The sequence below is a fragment of the Pelobates fuscus genome, chromosome 1, assembly GCF_036172605.1.
Source record: "Pelobates fuscus isolate aPelFus1 chromosome 1, aPelFus1.pri, whole genome shotgun sequence".
Taxonomy (NCBI): Eukaryota; Metazoa; Chordata; class Amphibia; order Anura; family Pelobatidae; genus Pelobates; species Pelobates fuscus.
In genome coordinates this window covers 248,166,385-248,185,034 of record NC_086317.1, presented here as the reverse complement: position 1 = coordinate 248,185,034, position 18,650 = coordinate 248,166,385, and the positions used below count along the sequence as shown (strand labels likewise).

General features: G+C 41.1%; 1 protein-coding gene across 1 annotated transcript in view; it reads left to right on the top strand.

The window, feature by feature from the left end:
- The first annotated feature begins 11,239 nt into the window (after positions 1 to 11,239).
- CSMD2 (CUB and Sushi multiple domains 2) overlaps positions 11,240 to 18,650 on the top strand; it is a 916,375-nt gene continuing 908,964 nt past the window's right edge. Inside the window, exon 1 of the mRNA XM_063456412.1 lies at positions 11,240 to 11,717. Coding sequence (XP_063312482.1) covers positions 11,555 to 11,717 — 163 coding nt within the window. The 5' untranslated portion in view covers positions 11,240 to 11,554. The remainder of the gene's footprint in view (positions 11,718 to 18,650) is intronic.

Here is an 18,650-nt window from a genome sequence, read left to right as displayed (position 1 = left end):
GCTTCAGTTATGGTCCTGCATACATGTACTTACCAATAGACTTACCCATCTGACATCACTGCTTAGGTGCATTTTTTTTCATAACTATTACAATATGCTGTAGGGGTTATGAAGCTTAGAGTGCCCCTTCCGGTGCCCCTTTTCAGAGTACTCTAAATCAGGATTATTTATTTATTTATAAAATATTTTAGCAGGAAGAATACATAGAAATTTATCTTGTTTACAAGCATGTCCTGGATTAAAGGAACACTATAGTCACCTAAATTACTTTAGCTAAATAAAGCAGTTTTAATGTATAGATCATTCCCCTGCAATTTCACTGTTCAATTCTCTGCCATTTAGGAGTTAAATCACTTTGTTTCTGTTTATGCAGCCCTAGCCACACCTCCCCTGGCTATGATTGACAGAGCCTGCATGAAAAAAAACTGGTTTCACTTTCAAACAGATGTAATTTACCTTAAATAATTGTATCTCAATCTCTAAATTGAACTTTACATCACATACAGGAGGCTCTTGCAGGGTCTAGCAAGCTATTAACATAGCAGGGGATAAGAAAATCTTAATAAAACAGAACTTGCAATAAAGAAAGCCTAAATAGGGCTCTCTTTACAGGAAGTGTTTATGGAAGGCTGTGCAAGTCACATGCAGGGAGGTGTAACTAGGGTTCATAAACAAAGGGATTTAACTCCTAAATGGCAGAGGATTGAGTAGTGAGGCTGCAGGGGCATGTTCTATACACCAAAACTGCTTCATTAAGCTAAAGTTGTTCAGGTACTATAGTGTCCCTTTAATGCATGCCATAGAGAGTATTGACCATCCTAGTTTTCAACTAGCCTGTAAAATGGGTGTAAAGCAGGGTGGATTAATAAAGCCATGAGGTTTTATACCAAATTCTGACCCTAAAATTGGTAAACAAATTGACTGGAAATAGAGAATATTCCAGTTTTTTCCTGTCTGCAGTTGTTCACATGTTCACTTTATCTTCATCTTCTTGACATAAGTTAAACCCACTTGTTCTTCTATAGCTATATTCCATGGAGGATTAATTTATATCTACATTTCTGTACAACACTATGACAGACTGGTGTAGATTGGTTATTTCAGTATTTACAATCTTTCCGTCAGCTTAAGCAAATTTTGCCATATTACTCTGATCCTTTTTGATAACATGGTGCATGTGTGCACAAAGAGCTAGCACTCGCTTCATATTACTTCATTGTATGTTAACACTGTAAGCTGCAGCGAGCGGAAATCCCAGGACGTCAGTTGTTTCTGAGATGCTGGAACCACCACATCTGGCACCGGCAGTCATATCAAAGTCAGTTAGATTACGAATCTTCTCCATATAGCCTGAGTGAACAGCTAAACCCCCTGACGTTGCCTACATGCTGTACATATCAATACTACGGCTACATGATTCACTGTCTACGTTACCAGGATGTCTTAAAAAAGAGGCCAATGTGCAAGCGTGTGTGAATATGAATTTAACCCTTTGCTAGGACACCTTACTATGTGTTAGAAGAAGTCTTTAATATGGATTAAAATCAAGGCTAGTTTCATATTGATGCATGTGCTGTGGGCCAAGTATATCTGAGCCAGCCAAGGAGAGCAGCACAATGCAGACAGGACCTCTCCCAACCTTCCTTAAGAAGGTTAAGTGGTGTAAAGTAAGAGGAGGGACCATAAGACTTGTGTCTGATGTCCAATCAGAGCATTCTGATATTATTTCTACTGCAATTTACCCACTAGAAAAATAGCAATGCTGGCGTATAGTGTTAATTCAGAAGAACGTGCTCTGTGAAATCTATTAAACAATGCATTCACACAATAGCTTTCTTGGCTAAATATGTTAATGTTATATTCAATTAAACATACAATATTATGTGTTATGGCCTGTATCTATGTGATTGATAATGCAATTATAGATTCTGTTATATTCTATATTTCTGTAATTTCTTCCATCTGACTTCTTATATACAACACCGATTATTCCCTGTTTCCCTGTAATATAATATGCCCATTGCTCCTCTATGAAGCCTTTAAACTGCCCCTATAATGCCTTTACATCGCCTTTGCAATGCATTGACCTTGCACACCATATATAAAATACACTGATCAGCCACAACATTAAAACCACTGACAGGTGAAGTGAATAATGTTGATTACATGGATAGTTCTTGAATTTCATGTGTTGGAAGCTGGAAAATGGGCAAGTGAAATGATCTGAGCCAATAGTGATGGCTATACATCCGACTAAGCATCTGGGGGATGTGCTGGAACAACAAATATGATTCATGGAGGCCCACCCTTGCAACTTGCAGGACTTAAAGGATATACTTCTAATGTCTTGGTGCCAGATACCATAGGACTAGTGATGTCGCGAACATACATTTTTCTTCAATGGCAGGCGGATTTTAAAACCCACAGGGACTCTTTCTGGCCACAATAGTGATGGAAAATTTGTTTCAAGGGGACTAACACCTGGACTGTGGCATGCCGGAGGGGGATCCATTGCAAAACTCCCATGGAAAATTACATCGTTGTTGCAGAGTCTGGTTTTAATCCATAAAGGGCATAAATCACCTAACATTCCTAAATTGTTTGGAATAACGTGCTTTAAAACATCAAGTATGATGTTGTATCGATCAGGTAGTGTAAGGGTTACGCCCGCTTCACAGTGACAGACCAAACTCCCCGTTTAACGCACCGCAAACAACCGCAAACAGTCCATTTGCACAACCGCAAACTCCCCATTTGCACAAGGTTGGATACCAAGCTAGCCATGTCCCGTTCCTTGTCCTCACTGATGTCATTGAAGGTCTCTCTTCCTTCACCCAGGAAGCGGGAGATGGAAAAAGATGCTTGGTCGGTCCTCCTACTTCAAATTTGGGGCACTGCGCGTGCAATCTAATGTGCCACCAGATAGGAGTGGTGTGTTAAGTAGTACTATTCTTATCAGTTTAATCCCTGTTACATCCCTTATCAGGGGACGTGTATATAAGGCATCGATTTTAGGAAGCGTGGGATGGAAAAAGATGCTTGGTCGGTCCTCCTACTTCAAATTTGGGGCACTGCGCGTGTAATCAAATGTGCCACCAGATAGGAGTGGTGTGTTAAGTACTCATCAGGCCTTTTTTAGTCGAATGTATCGCCCACTGTCAGTCCCTTCGGGATCCATCCCTCATTCATCTTAATAAAGGTGAGGTAATCTAGACTTTTTTGACCTAGGCGACTTCTCTTCTCAGTGACAATACCTCCTGCTGCACTGAAGGTCCTTTCTGACAGGACAGGCCAGAAGTTCTATCGCAAATTGGGATAGCTCAGGCCACAGGTCAAGCCTGCACACCCAGTAGTCAAGGGGTTCATCGCTCCTCAGAGTGTCGATATCTGCAGTTAAGGTGAGGTAGTCTGCTACCTGTCGGTCGAGTCGTTCTCTGAGGGTGGACCCCGAAGGGCTGTGGTGATGCGTAGGACTTAAAAAGCTCTGCATGTCCTCCATCAACAACACGTCTTTAAAGCGTCCTGTCCTTGCCAGCGTGGTCGTGGGAGGAGGAGGATTACTTTCACCTCTTCACCTGTTAGATTCCCGTTGTGCTGTGGCATCACCCTTATACGCTGTGTAAAGCATACTTTTAATTGATTTTGGAACTGCTGCATCCTTTCCGACTTGCCGTAATTCGGTAACATTTCAGGCACTTTCTGCTTATACAGGGGGTCTAGTAGCGTGGACACCCAGTACAGGTCGTTCTCCTTCAGCCTTTTTATACGAGGGTCCCTCAACAGGCACGACAGCATGAAAAACACCATTTGCACAAGGTTGGATGCCAAGCTACTCATGTCCTATTCCTCGTCCTCAGTGATCTCTCTGAAGGTATGTTCTTCCCCCCAGCCACGTACAACACCACGGGTACCAGATAGGTGACAACAAGCACCCTTGGATGCCTGTTGTGGTTGGTCTTCCTCCTCCTCCTCAAAGCCACATTCCTCCTCTGACTCCTCTTTCTCACAATCCTCTTCCAGCGTTGCCGCAGGTCCAGCAAGCAATGCTGATAAGGCTTTTTCTGGTGGTGATGGTGACCACAACTCTTCCTCTTCACGCTCATCTACGGCCTGATCCAGCACTCTTCGCAGGGCACGCTCCAGGAAGAAAACAAATGGTATGATGTCGCTGATGGTGCCTTCGGTGCGACTGACAAGGTTTGTCACCTCCTCAAAAGGACGCATGAGCCTACAGACATTGCGCATGAGCGTCCAGTAACGTGGAAAAAAAATTCCCAGCTCCGCAGAGGCTGTCCTAGCACCCCGGTCATTCAAATACTCGTTAACAGCTTTTTCTTGTTGGAGCAGGCGGTCGAACATTAGGAGTATTGAATTCCAACGTGTCGGGCTGTCGCAAATCAAGCGCCTCACTGGCATGTTGTTTCGCCACTGGATATCGGAAAAGTGCGCCATGGCCATGTAGGAACGCCTGAAATGGCCACACACCTTCCTGGCCTGCTTAAGGACGTCCTGTAATCCTGGGTACTTATGCACAAAGCGTTGTACGATCAGATTACACACATGTGCCATGCACGGCACATGTGTCAACTTGCCCAAATGCAATGCCGCCAACAAATTTCTTCCGTTGTCACAAACCACTTTGCCGATCTCCAGTTAGTGCGGAGTCAGCCACTGATCCACCTGTGCGTTCAGGTCGGACAGGAGTGCTGGTCCGGTGTGACTCTCTGCTTTCAGGCAAGTCAACCCCAAGACGGCGTGACACTGCTGTATCCGGGATGTGGAACAGTACCTGGGGAGCTGGGGGGGTGCCATTGATGTGGAGCAAGACGCAACAGCAGAAGAGGACTCAGCCGAGGAGGTTATGGAAGAGGACGGAGTAGGAGGAGTAGAGGAGGTGGCAGCAGGCCTGCCTGCAAGTCGTGGCGGTGTCACGAACTCCTTTGCAGAGCCAAGCATTCCATGCTTGGCAGCCGTCAGCAGGTTTACCCAATGCGCAGTGTAGGTGATATACCTGCCCTGACCATGCTTTGCAGACCAGATATCAGTGGTCAGATGGACCCTTGCCCAACAATGTGTGCCAGACATGCCATTACTTCCTTTTGCACAATCGAGTACAGGTTGGGGATTGCCTTTTGTGCAAAGAAATTTCGGCCGGGTATCTTCCACTGCAGTGTCCCAATAGCTACAAATTTTTTGAACGCCTCAGACTCCACCAGCTTGTATGGTAAAAGCTGGCGGGCCAGCTGTCAGACGGCGGGCAAGGGGGTGACTTTGTGACATTGGCTTCTTACGCTCAAACATGTCCTTGACAGACACCTGACTGTGGGCAGATGAGCAGGAACTGCTCAAGGCGAGAGACGGAGGGGCGGATGGTTGAGAGGGGGCAAGGAGGACAGCAGTGGTTAACGTGGCTGAAGATGCTGGACCAGGAGGAGGATGGTGGCTTTGAGTTTGTGTGCTGCTTGTACTCATGTGTTGATCCCATAGGCGTTTGTGATGTGCGATCATGTGCCTTCGCAAAGCAGTTGTACCTAGGTGGGTGTTGGACTTCCCACGACTCAGTTTCTTTTCGCACAGGTTGCAAATGGCATCACTGTTGTCAGAGGCAGACACACAAAAAAAATGCCACACTGCTGTGCTCTGCAATGACGGCATTCTGGTGGTGGCAACAGCATGCATTGATTGGCGTGCTGTCTGGCTGACCCCAGGTGCCGATGCATGCTGTCTGACTGTGCCACTAGCTCCTTGCGACGACCTCCCCTGCTTCCAACTCGTCTCCTCCTCCTCCTCTCTGTCTCCCCATCTGAACTTTCCCCCTGTTCTTCTTCTCTTCTAGCGGGCACCCACGTGACATCCACGGACGCATCGTCATCATCAACCGCTTCACTTGTATTTGACAACTCAGCAAAGGAAGCAGCAGTAGGAACAACATCATCATCATCATCACACCGTACGTGTGTAATGCTGCCTGACTGAGACATATCCCTGTTATCTACATCCTCTGGCAATAATGGTTGCGCATTACTCATTTCTTCCAACTGATGTGTAAATAACTCCTCTGACAGATCAAGTGAAGCGGCTGTGGTGCTAGTGTTGGTGGTGGCGGCAGGCGGGCGAGTGGTAACTTGAGAGGTGCCCGAAGCTAAGCTGGAGGAGGATGGTGCGTCGAGGTTCCGAGCGGAAGCTGTAGAAGATTGGGTGTCCTGTGTCAGTCAACAATGTCCTCAGTACTTTTCAAGTTCAGGGTACGTGGCCTCTGAACACTGGGCATTATTCTAGGGCCACGACCACGACGGCCCCTGTGGGGTGGCCTGCCTCTGCCTGTCATTTTTTTTTCGATTAGTGGTACTATGCGTGCAAGCTACTGTGACAACAGATATGAGTGGCACTGGTGTGACACTGTGCCCTGGTAGGCCCTGAAACGCACACTCGAGAAGGAAACTGACTGCTATTATATTACAGTCCAAAAAGTTTAGTTTTTTTTTAAATGCAAGCTATTGGGACACCAGATATGAGTGAGTGGTGGCACTGGGCAGGCCCTGAAACGCACACTAGTGAAGGAAACTGACTACTATTATATTACAGTCAAAAAAGTTTAGTTTTTGTTAAATACAAGCTATTGTGACACCAGATATGAGTGGTGGCACTGGGCAAGTGGGCACAGTATACGCTGTGAGCCTGACACACACGCTGGCAGACAACTAACTGCTATTCAATCTATTACAGTCAAAATTGTATTTATTTATTTTTTAAATGTACACTACTGTTACACCAGATATGAGTTGCACTGGTGTGACACTGTGCCCTGGCAGGCCCTGAAAAGCACTCTCGTGAAGGAAACTGACTGCTATTATATTACAGTCCAAAAAGTTTTTTTTTTTTTGTTAAATGCAAGCTTTTGTGACACCAGTGAGTGAGTGGTGGCACCGGGCAGGCCCTGAAACGCACACTCGTGAAGGAAACTGACTGCTATTATATTACAGTCCAAAACGTTTTTTTTTTTTAAATGCAAGCTATTGTGACACTAGTGAGTGAGTGGTGGCACTGGGCAAGTGGGCACAGTATATGCTGCGAGCCTGACACACAGGCTGGCAGGCAGGCAACTGCAATTACATGACACAGGAAAAAAAAAAAGCAGACTGATGTTCTAGCCCTAAAAAGGGCTTTTTGGGGTGCTGTCCTTACAGCAGAGATCAGATGAGTCCTTCAGAACTGTAGTGGACACTGAATACACTAGTCTAGCTATCAATTTCCCAATCAAATCAGCAGCAGCTACACTGTCCCTACTCTAACTAAGAATGCAGCTTCACAATGAATGTAAAATGGATGCTGTCCAGGAGGTGGGAGGGTCTGGGAGGGAGGTTCTGCTGCTGATTGGCTGGAATGTGTCTGCTGACTGTGAGGTACAGGGTCAAAGTTTATTCAATGATGACAAATAGGGGGCGGACCTAACAGCGCATGTGTTCGCCATCCGTGGCGAGCGCGAACAAGCGATGTTCGCCAGGAACTATTCGCCAGCGAACAGTTCGGGACATCACTACATAGGACACGTTTAGAAGTATTATGGGGTTCTCCTCGATGCATCAGAGTTGTTCTAGCAGCACGATGGAGACCTACACAATGTTAGGTAGGTTGTTTTTATGTTGGGGCTGATGTTGTCGCTGATCATTGTAGTATGTATTTTGCCTCTTCAGGTACTCTGCACGTACTGAGTTATTTTTAAGTGTATGCTGGGGGCTAGATGCATACCCAGCATACTTGACTTAGACAACCCTATTTCTTGCTGCCTATTTTCAATTTTGTGTATATTATACATCTGTCATCTCTGACAACAGACTTAAAATGTTTTCCCTTGCAGAGTGCCTGCAAGAGGAAATTGGCTTTCTCCTTCCTCCCTGTGTGTACTCCCTCCATCCCAGTGTGGACTCCCTCCTGTAAATAGCCTTTTTTTAAAATAAATATGTCCCGCCCACTCTCCTTCTCCTTCATCCTCCACTGTCACATCTCCAGCTCAGAATGCATGCATGCGCTCTGAGCCGGTGAAATAGTCCAGTCACAGGCTTCTCTATGAGAAGCATGTGATTGGACAGCACAAGGCCCCCTATGACATCAGGACGGGGCGTGGAAGTCAGTACTGGGAGCTCAGCCTGGCGTTGGGTTCCAGGTAAGTAAATATGTTTTTTCAGGTGTTGCTGCAAATAGATGCCCAATAGGGCATATTATACAGAAAAGGTTCCCTGTTTAAAGGGTTGGAGTAACCCTTTAAGGTTATTGTTAGGTTAAGAGTTAGGGTTAGTGTTAGGATCCCTGTAATCCTATGAAATACGTAGCTCAATGCTGCCAAATAATTGTTCAAGATACTTTCTCAGAGGCATTTGCTATTTACAGCTGTCACCAAAAATGCAGAGAAGGAGGGTGAATTAAAATGGTAGCAACTGCTCTGCAGGATCATAACTGCCGCTATCTCTGCCATGGGGTATAAATCATTGATGACAGTATTTCATGCAGTATGGAGTTTGAAAACATGAGCTCCATGTTTGGGTTTGGGATGCAATAATGGATATTAACTAGTGGTGCTTGGAGTTATAGATGAAGTGGATTTACAAATGATAATCTAAAACTGATTGCATAAAAAACTGTCCAAATAGTTTTGACATTATGAAACTATTTTCATGATTGCATGGCACCTAATCTTACTATGAATATTCTCTCATTGTTTTATTTTTATTTATTGAGCTTTAAATTATGTTCTTCTTCTCCACCCATACCATTGTCTCTCTTTAGATATTATACATCATCTATAAAGTTCCAATTCCATTCTCTCACTTTGTCCCCTCTCCCCTCTTTCTATAGATATATGTGTCACTTGCATCTCTGTACTATGGATCACCGGCCTCTCTCTCTATATAAAATAATATATCTTTGTCATTGCTGTTTCCAGGGCTTCTCTTTTTTTTCATTGTGTGTGTTTCCGATAGATAGGTAGATAGGTATTTAGATAGATAGATAGATAGATCAACAAATAGATAAAGAGACAGTAACACAGACAAACATACAGACAGATAGACCAAAGGATGTCACTACCTACAGTCTCTAGTTTTTAGAATAGATAAGTAGATAGGTAGGTAGATATGTATATATATATATATATATATATATAGAGAGAGAGAGAGAGAGAGAGAGAGAGAGAGGTGGACAGACAGACAGAGACAGAAAGACAGACAGACAGACAGATAGATAGATAGATAGATAGATAGATAGATAGATAGATAGATAGATAGATAGATGATAGATAGATAGATAGATAGATAGATAGATAGATAGATAGATAGATAGATCAACAGATAGGTAAAGAGACAGTAACACAGACAGACAGGCAAATAGGCAGGCAGACAGAAAGAGAGACAGACAGACAGAAAGAGACACAGAGAGACAGAGACGTGTCTTCTGCGAGGCAAACAAGGCAACTGCCTTGGGCGGCAAAAAAAGCTGCCCCCAAACGCCCTGGCAGATCCCTTGTTTGCCTTGTGTCCTGAGGGGCTCAAGAGCTGGCTGGCTGGCCACTTTTGAGCCCCCTCCAAGGCAGGCGGCAGGCAGCAGGGGAGCATACTCACCTGAGCCCTTGCTGCTCAGCTCCCTCCGCGACGCTTAATGAAGCCGGGAGCCGGAATATGACATCAGACCGGCTCCCAGCATCACTAAGCGGCACGCAAGGGAGCTGAGCAGGAAGGTAAGCAATACACTCCAGCGGCTGGGTGGATTTAAAATAAAATAAAGATAATAATTTGTGATGGTTGGGAGAAATGTGTATGTGTCTTTAAGTGTGTATGTGTGTATGTGTCTGTAAGTGTGTGTGTCTAAGTGAATGCGTGTGTATGTGTGTGTGTGTGTGTGTCTGTAATTGAATGTGTGTGTGTGTCTGTAAGTGTGTATGTATGTGTGTGGGTCAGTGAATGTGTATGTGTCGGTCAGTGAGTGCGTGTGTCTGTCAGTGAGTGGGTGCGTCTGTCAGTGTGTGTGCGTCTGTCAGTGTGTGTGCATCTGTCAGTGTGTGTCCAAGTAATAGTGTGTGTGTATGTCATTGTTTGTCAGTGTATATGAGTGTATGTGTTTGTCAATGAGTGTATGCGTCTGTCAATGAGACAGACGGAAAGACAGACAGAAAGACAGACAGACAGACAGAAAGAGAGACAGGCAGGCAGACAGACAGACCAATGTATGCCACTACCTATAGTCTCTAGTTTTTAGAATCCTAATACTCCATCATGCCAAATCTCAGTTGTTTCTTACTTCTTTTTAATATTTCCACAATTCACACTCCTATTCATCTTTAATCACTTACTCCCACTCTTGTGTTCAGGTATTCTCATAGGCTGAAGCAGTCCTCTGGAATTCATTACCTTTCTTTCATACCTTCTCCTTATCATACCTCCTTCTTCTCATACCTTTGCTACCTTTTCCCTCCTCTCTTTCCTTTACAGATTTAACCACTCTCTGAAAACGAAACTATTCTGAGACTTGTCACTGGTATCATTTAATAACCTGCTAAACACTTAATCTCTCACCTGGATCCTCATATGGGCACCATCTCACTCCTAAGAGTCTCTGTATACAATCTTATATTTTTGGATTTTTTTAAGCAGCCCCATTCTGTCTCTATATAGCCCCGGAGGTAATGTAATCCAACAGTTCCTTTTATATATGTATATACATGTTGGTAAATTATATCATATGTACAAAATAAAAACCACTGCTAGTTTGTTTGACATATTTGCAAGACAATTTAATTGCTATTCATCTTTCTTAATTTGTTGGAATGTTTAAATTAATAATTAATAAAACACAAATAATATACTTCTCCCAATCCAATCAGAATCTTAACTAAGCCCTAGAAAAAAAGATCCCCAAATAATGCAATGGTACCTGGCATCTAAATTAACTAAGCACCCTGCAAGGCTTAAGCAAATTCACGTTTCTACACCACTACCCCAGGCAAAAAAGTGCAAATAAATAAACAGATTTTTTTTTCAAATTACTTTGTTAATCACATGCTCTTTTTGCCCACCTATAGCATATAGCATGTCATTTTATTTTGGGATCTGATAAATGAATATGTGAACACTGCCCTATGAGTGGGGACCTGTGTGAAAGAAGGAGGAGGAGGGGTAAGGGGGGAGACAAATTCAAGATGTAATTTGCAGCATTGTTGTATGTAGGGGAGGAAGGGAGAGGAAAAAAAATCCTAGTCCCTCTTGTGGATGATTCTCTGAAAGAGGATACCATATTATGTGGGGGTGATTAATATTGGAAGTGCAATTGCAGAAGACTTGCCTGGATAATCACAGAAGGAGATCCGTGGGGCCATTTAGTCATTTAGATTTGGAAGTAAGAAAAAAAAAAAGGGAAATCGGTACCAGAGATCCCATCTCCCCAGTGCAGGGACAGACTTGGTTCATTCCGGCTGCAGAAACAGGAGCTGTTCAATGTAGTGGGATTTTCTTTGCAAGAAATACCTGACCTCCTTTTTTTCCAGAGATCCCCTGCAGAATCTACCATGAAAACTATCTCTGGATGGCTGAAGTGGGGGGACAGGACAGGGTGCAGCTGCACATCCAGGAAAATTTGGGGGGCATGGTGGGTTTTTGGGCTCCTGGAAGTGCAAAGTTGGAGCAGGTTTGCATTGATCAGTTTTGGTCTATTGGCTGCATCAGCAACGGGTGAGTCCTTGCAAAATAACCTTTCAAGTTGGCATGTGTTCCAAAGCTTTGTTTTAATCAGCGCAATTCTGTTCCCCGCAACATTCTATTCATTGAGGGGTTTTAGCATAGGAGATGCAGGCAGGCTGCTAATTATACAACCTGTCTGAGATGCTGTGGTCCAGCACCTTAATACACAGGTTATTTGATGCATGCATGCCTTCAAGTGAACGAACCTATCGTGTTTCAAGCAGTTTAGCAGCATTATACGAATATCAGGCTATATTTTTTCTGTTCTGCTTTATTCTTTCATTGAGAAGCTGCATGCACGAGTCTCCGATGCTCTGTCTGAGATCAGCTCTGTTCTGATGCAGTAAGGAAGCAGATTTTGGTTGAGGTGGTGTGTCTGGGAGTGAAAATTCCCCATACCTGTAGGAATCTCTCTCTCTCTCTCAGCACTATTAAGGACATAGCATATTGAAGAGGCTGGTGTCTCATGTCGTGCGGTCATTGGTGTCTTCGAACAGGCAAAGGCTGGTATCTCGGATACAGTATGCTGCAGGCATAAATCACCTTTTTTCTACACGTTGACTCCACTCGAATGTTTCACCATAGAACGAACGAATGGGAAACTTTACAATAAAATGTGCCCCGGTGTGTGTCTGTGTTTGCTGATAATATATAGAGATATATAACATAAGTAGTGGCTTTCTGTGTATGCCTATCCAAAGAGAATAAAAACGAACACACATCGATTGCACTATATATATATATATATATATATATATATATATATATATATATATATATATAACATTTTATTTTATATATATACATTATATACATACATACATATATTTATATATATATTTCTTAGAATTATTATTTCTTGCACTTGCTGAATAGTGTTAGGTATCACAATTTAAATAAAAAAAGACCAAGTCAGTGCTATATTGCATGCCCATTGCTGTAACTTGCCCACAGCCACAGGGCTAGTGGAAATTTCCATCAGTCAGATATCTCAGGGTGCTATGTTTATCTTGCTTCTTAAGAGAAGCACACTGGATGATTTACCATTCCAAGCATCTGGAGTTGGCTTTCCTTATAAATTGATTTCCTTGGGGAGAACTAATGTCTTTATCTGGACACAATCTAGTTTGACCTGGACTACTGCCCCTAAAACTGTATATTTTACCCCTGTCTTTAGCATATTTGTTAAGATTTCTGCTCCTTTGCAATGCAAGATGGTAGCTTTATTCATACTGAAAGCGATTAACCCCTTCATTGCTGTTAGAGTTAATCTAGTCTTCACATTTTCTCAAAACTGCACTTTTCATTCTCCTCAATAGGTTTCTTTTTTTTAAATTTTATTTCTTTACTGCGCTTGTTTTCTGATTTTTCCATTGACTATGTTTAATTTACATTCCCCTCAAAGCCAACCATCTCACCCCAAACAAATAACTTATTGTCCAGCATTAACACTTTCACTTCTGCAGGCTTGAATAGTTCCTTTCTGCCATTCAATTGGTTAAGCAATGGCTGCTCTTTGCTTCTATAAAACCATGGCGTTTGAAGTTAAATAAAAAATAAAGAAACCTATGCTTTTTTTTTTTTTTACATATCAATCAATGTGTCCTACATTGCATTCAGCGATCAATTCAGTGACATGTGATGACAGTGTCTGGAAGTGTTGTGGAGAATAAGTGAAAAATATCTGCATTGTGCTCCATTGGGATATCTTTTTAGGGGCAAACTGGACCGACACCAGCTACTAATTTGTCATTGTCTGGTAGCATTTCAATGTGTATATGGCTAGTATCATATTGGCACAATATTTAAATATATCAAGTGCATAAAATTGTCCAACACCATCCTACCTACGTGCCTCTAAAATATATAGGTATTCATAACACTTTATTCATCAGGAACCGCATTTTTCTGAGTTCTTGAATTCTATGTTCCCTGTTGAAATCTTCTATCTTAAATCGTGTATGTTTCGGTTATATATATACATTATATACATACATACATATATTTATATATATATTTCTTAGAATTATTATTTCTTGCACTTGCTGAATAGTGTTAGGTATCACAATTTAAATATATATATTTCAAAGGAAGAGAGCACTCAAAAGGTCTTTTAAAACAGTTAGCTTAAACGTTATCAAAGAACCATCAATGTATATATAACATTAGTAACTTGAATGCATATATGTGAAAAGGCCTGAATTCATACCATTTCTTATAAATGTACTAGATAAACAATGCTGCATTCATTGATCTCTGTCCTGTGCAAAAGCTGAACCACTTTCAGACAATTGCAAATTTCCATGACACATGCAGGTCTGTTCAGAGTTTACTAGTCCTTTCGAAACAACGTATGCTACAGTTACCTTTGTGCTCTATCTTGATAATTATGTTTGAGTATCATTAGTCATAAGTGATTCAACTCCCAAAGCTATCTGTATCTTCAGTTTAATTTTATTCTACAGCATTCTTCTATGGATACAAATGTTAATACCAGTTTTAGATAAAGAAATGTATTGATGTATTTTGGACTATGTACTGTGGACCTCTATTATGCATATGCCAGAAGGGGTTTGGAAGAAAGTGGATTATCACACATGGAAAGTGACATAGATTACTTGTTTTATCCTTTTTCCTAACTAGTATCCATTTCTATTTGATAACTGGCATCTGTTTGTAGCCAGATCCAGAATAGCGTTAGATTTAGCTCTGATGCTGTAGTCTGGAATTCCACACAATGGCCCCTTTATAATGAGCTGGTTTTATTATACATTGACTGCAGCCAGAGATACCTGTTGGATAGCCCAAATTCTAATATCACTCTTTTCCTGCTATAATACGCGATAGTGTGCTACATGAATTGGGGAACATTTGACTCTATACTTAGAGTTTTTATTTTTATCTAGATTTTAGGCATGGCACTTTTATAGTTCCGTGTGGCAAAAAGCATAGACAGCTAAGAGAGTACTAAGATGTGATTAGTAAGATTCTGATGTGTGCTGAGAATGCATTACAGGAAGATTTAAAAGCGTTTTCTTACACATAAATATGAATGCATAAAAAATACAAATAGCTTTATCAAGAATCAGGCAATCTGAGATTTGCAAATGCAACTTGATGAGTTCAATGCGCATGTGGATCATGGTCACCTAAGGCAATGATATGAATGTACACTTCACAGATACTGTATCAGTAGTAATCTAGAATTAGTGCTTTCCGATAGAGCAGGCATAGGCAACCTTCGGCACTCCAGATGTTTTGGACTACACCTCCCATGATGCTTTGCCAGCATTATGGGTGTAAGAGCATTATGGGGGATGTAGTCCACAACATCCGGAGTGCCAAAGGTTGCATAACCCTGCTATGGAGCATAGTTTTAAAGCACATGTTTTCTTTCCCTCTAGAATCCTAAACACTAGTGCTCCCAAAAACAGGCAAACACATTTTTTCCCCAACGCCTTTACACCTATAGCACACTACTGTGAACTAGTAGAGAGTTATAGGATTTCAGAATCTAGGAAACATTTAAAACACTTGTAACGATTATATACTAAGCTGTATACTTTATTAGCATAAAGATGGGTAATATAATAATTACTGAACCTTTATAAATGGTCATGCAGGGTAATAATACCATGTGTGGTGTAATGGACCAGAGGGTGTCCTGAGTCTTTGGCTCATGGAAAACAACACTCTCAGCTTCCTACCCATGTAAATTGGTCCCTGGTTCAATTAACTTGCATTTAAGCCATTACAGTTTATTGCTATACACTGCAGTGTTACTTGATTAACTGCTTGTTAATGACAGCAATCCTAAAATTACATCAGGGCCAGCAACCCTTGTGGAACTGGAGGAGTGCTTATGGGGTATACACGTATTCCACAAAATGTCTTTAAGAGTACCATATCTCAGGCATGTTAGGATTGGGAAGTACCATATGCTTTAATAAAAACTGTAACACATTGGGACTATCTACTAACAAAGCTCATTTCAATGAACTAGCCTGGTCACCATAAATTAGTGAATTACAGCTAATTGACAGGCAGTAAAATCAACATCCCTTAGTCTATGTTATCGCGTAGTGGGGCAGGATGCAGTAAAGATCAGGCAGGTCTGTGAATCGTTCTGTATAAATTAAAATGGTGTTATAATTTTCTTAATCCAATACCTTGCTTCATCAATCATATGGTTGCTAAAAATTCTGATTGGATTTAATACCAATTGTAAACAGCAGCTACAGAATAACACTCATATGTGTTCTAAGAGAGTTGCACATTCCCCTTTGATTAATGTTTTTTTTTTTTTTCTTTTTCTAAGGCCATACTTTAATTACCTGTGCTTGTGCTAGAAAACTGTTTTTTTAATATATATATAAATAACTGGGAATTGCTAGCTGTAATCTGCTTGAACTACAAAAAAAATCCAAAAAAAACCCAGATGATATATTCAGTAGTTTAAGAACAAGCTGAGTAACAGATTTCATTTCAGAGCACCATCTATGGGCCGAAAATATCAAATATGAAGGTATATTGAAGAAAAAAGAAGAAAAAAAAACAGAAATGCTTTAACTCCTTTGTTTCCAGAATACTGATTTGTCTTTATACTGCACAGAATTCGACTAATACATTATTACATTTCGCATAAATGACTATTCTTATATAAAGTTCAATTTTTCATACTTACACAGATATTACTGTATATTGATAATTGTTTTACATCCCTGTAGATTACATATTATGGAAAAGGCAAAACAACCCGCAAACTAAAATGACATATACAGTACATTAGAAAACTACAATAAATTTCTGCACATATTAACAAACAAATCATGGTATGTCAGTGGTAATTAAAAGATGTAGCAATACATTATTTTTACTTTACTAACAGAAAATAAACAAAAACGTGAAACGTGAAACTTTTTTTCTGTAAACTGGTGCTACACCCATGGGAAATTTCTCAGTCAAACATGGTGACGTGATGATAATGTTTAGCCCCTCCTACTATGCTTAGTTTCCTCCTCTTCTTGAGCTCCCTCATTTGCTAAGGACTACAGCAAGTAACAGAAGTAGTCAAAAGAAGGATTAGAGTACTGCGGACAATGAATCAATATTACTAATTCATATTTTATACACAATAAACTGACTGCAGTTTTCTGGATATTTTCATAGGGCTAGACAATGGTGCTCCTTGAAGCAAGTTTTTTTTTTTTGTGAATGACATAACTATTCACTGTGTACACATGTAACTTCTCCAAATGCCTCCTCCTGGGAAACTTTGTGCCCACGTATACGCCATACAAGATCTTGTATGGGCAGTGGAAAACATGTTTTTTTTTTTTTTCTCCCGATGTCACATTGCAGCTACAATAAACAGGATGACAATAGACAGAGTCAAGGAACCTCCTGCACAATAGTAACGGAACTGAGCGAAGCAACAGGAAAATTGCTTCCCAATGGATGGAAGCGATGGTCATTGAGTATGGCTAGCAACAGGAGCTCAATGAGTTGCCATGTCTACTCTGTCCTCAAATTCCTGAAGTCATGTGATACGTGTGAATCTGTGCTTCTGTCTCTGATACAGATAAACACATATATGGATTTGTGTGTAGATATTTCTCATTGTATGTCTGTTAATACATGTATGTGTGTTAATGAGTAGATGTATGTGTCCAATTTTTTTAAATCTCAAAATTCAGCAATGTACCTCCTGAGTTCATGTTTTAAATCCATGCTTCCTGCACTATAAACTATGCACTGAACATATGTCATAATATTGTTTGTAGTGTTCCTTTAACAGACTCTGAGAAATTATCTGTGTCTAGCCCGCAATACATTATAAGGCCTTTGTGCTAAGAGCAGAACATGGGGGGGGGGGGGGGGGGGGCAGTAAAGTTTCACTACTCAGATGTCTGCAGGTGATGATGGCGTGATCATTGCAGTTCAGAGAAATGAAGGGATGTGTGACATACAAGGCTAAACTATGCAGCCCTGTGTTTTTGGAATACATTTTATGCTGAATTGGAAGGATTAGGATGACAGCTCCGTAGTTTCATTCCGTGCTGGAGGAGAAAGGATGGAAAAGTAAGAACATTATTCTGAAGAGGATCAATGCTTTGTTGGCATGTGCCAGAGGCTGAGAAGTTACACAGAAAACATTCATACATTGTCAGGCTGGTCTTGTAGTTCTATCACAGGCCTGGAAAAGGAATTGGTACATTGCATAAATGGAGAGACATGAATAGTGATCAATAAAACAGTTGCAATTTGCTGTTTATCAATACATCCAATTAAAAACTTTGAGCATGGGGTAGAATTTACTCCAGCTGTTTTGATGTCTGTTATCACAGATTTCCATAGTCGAACATTAGACTCAGGCTTCTTAATTAATTACTAAATTTTCCAAGGTAAGAACTTACTGAATGGCTTCCAGGGCTGCGTGCTCAGTAATGCTCCCCTTCAGATTGGTTATGGACAAGTTGCTGCTACATATATATAAATGATATAAGTACACCAAATATATAACAAACAAACATTTACAATTATATAATTTGTCAGCTAATGGTTTAGGTTAGCCACAATCCCATAATCTGTTTTGTTTTATTTTTTTAACCATAGAAACATAGAATGTGACAGGAGATAAGAACCATTCAGCCTATCTAGTCTGCCTAATTTTCTAAATACTTTTATTAGTCCCTGACCTTATCTTATAGTTAGGATAGCCTTATGCCTATCCCACGCATGCTTAAACTCCCTCACTGTGTTAACCTCTACCACTTTACCTGGAAGGCTATTCCATGCATCCACTACCCTCTCAGTAAAGTAATACTTCCTGATATTATTTTTAAACCTTTGCCATCTAATTTAAACCAATTCACAACACTTGTGCTACTCTCTTGCTATAAACAATAAAATGCTAGCATTGTG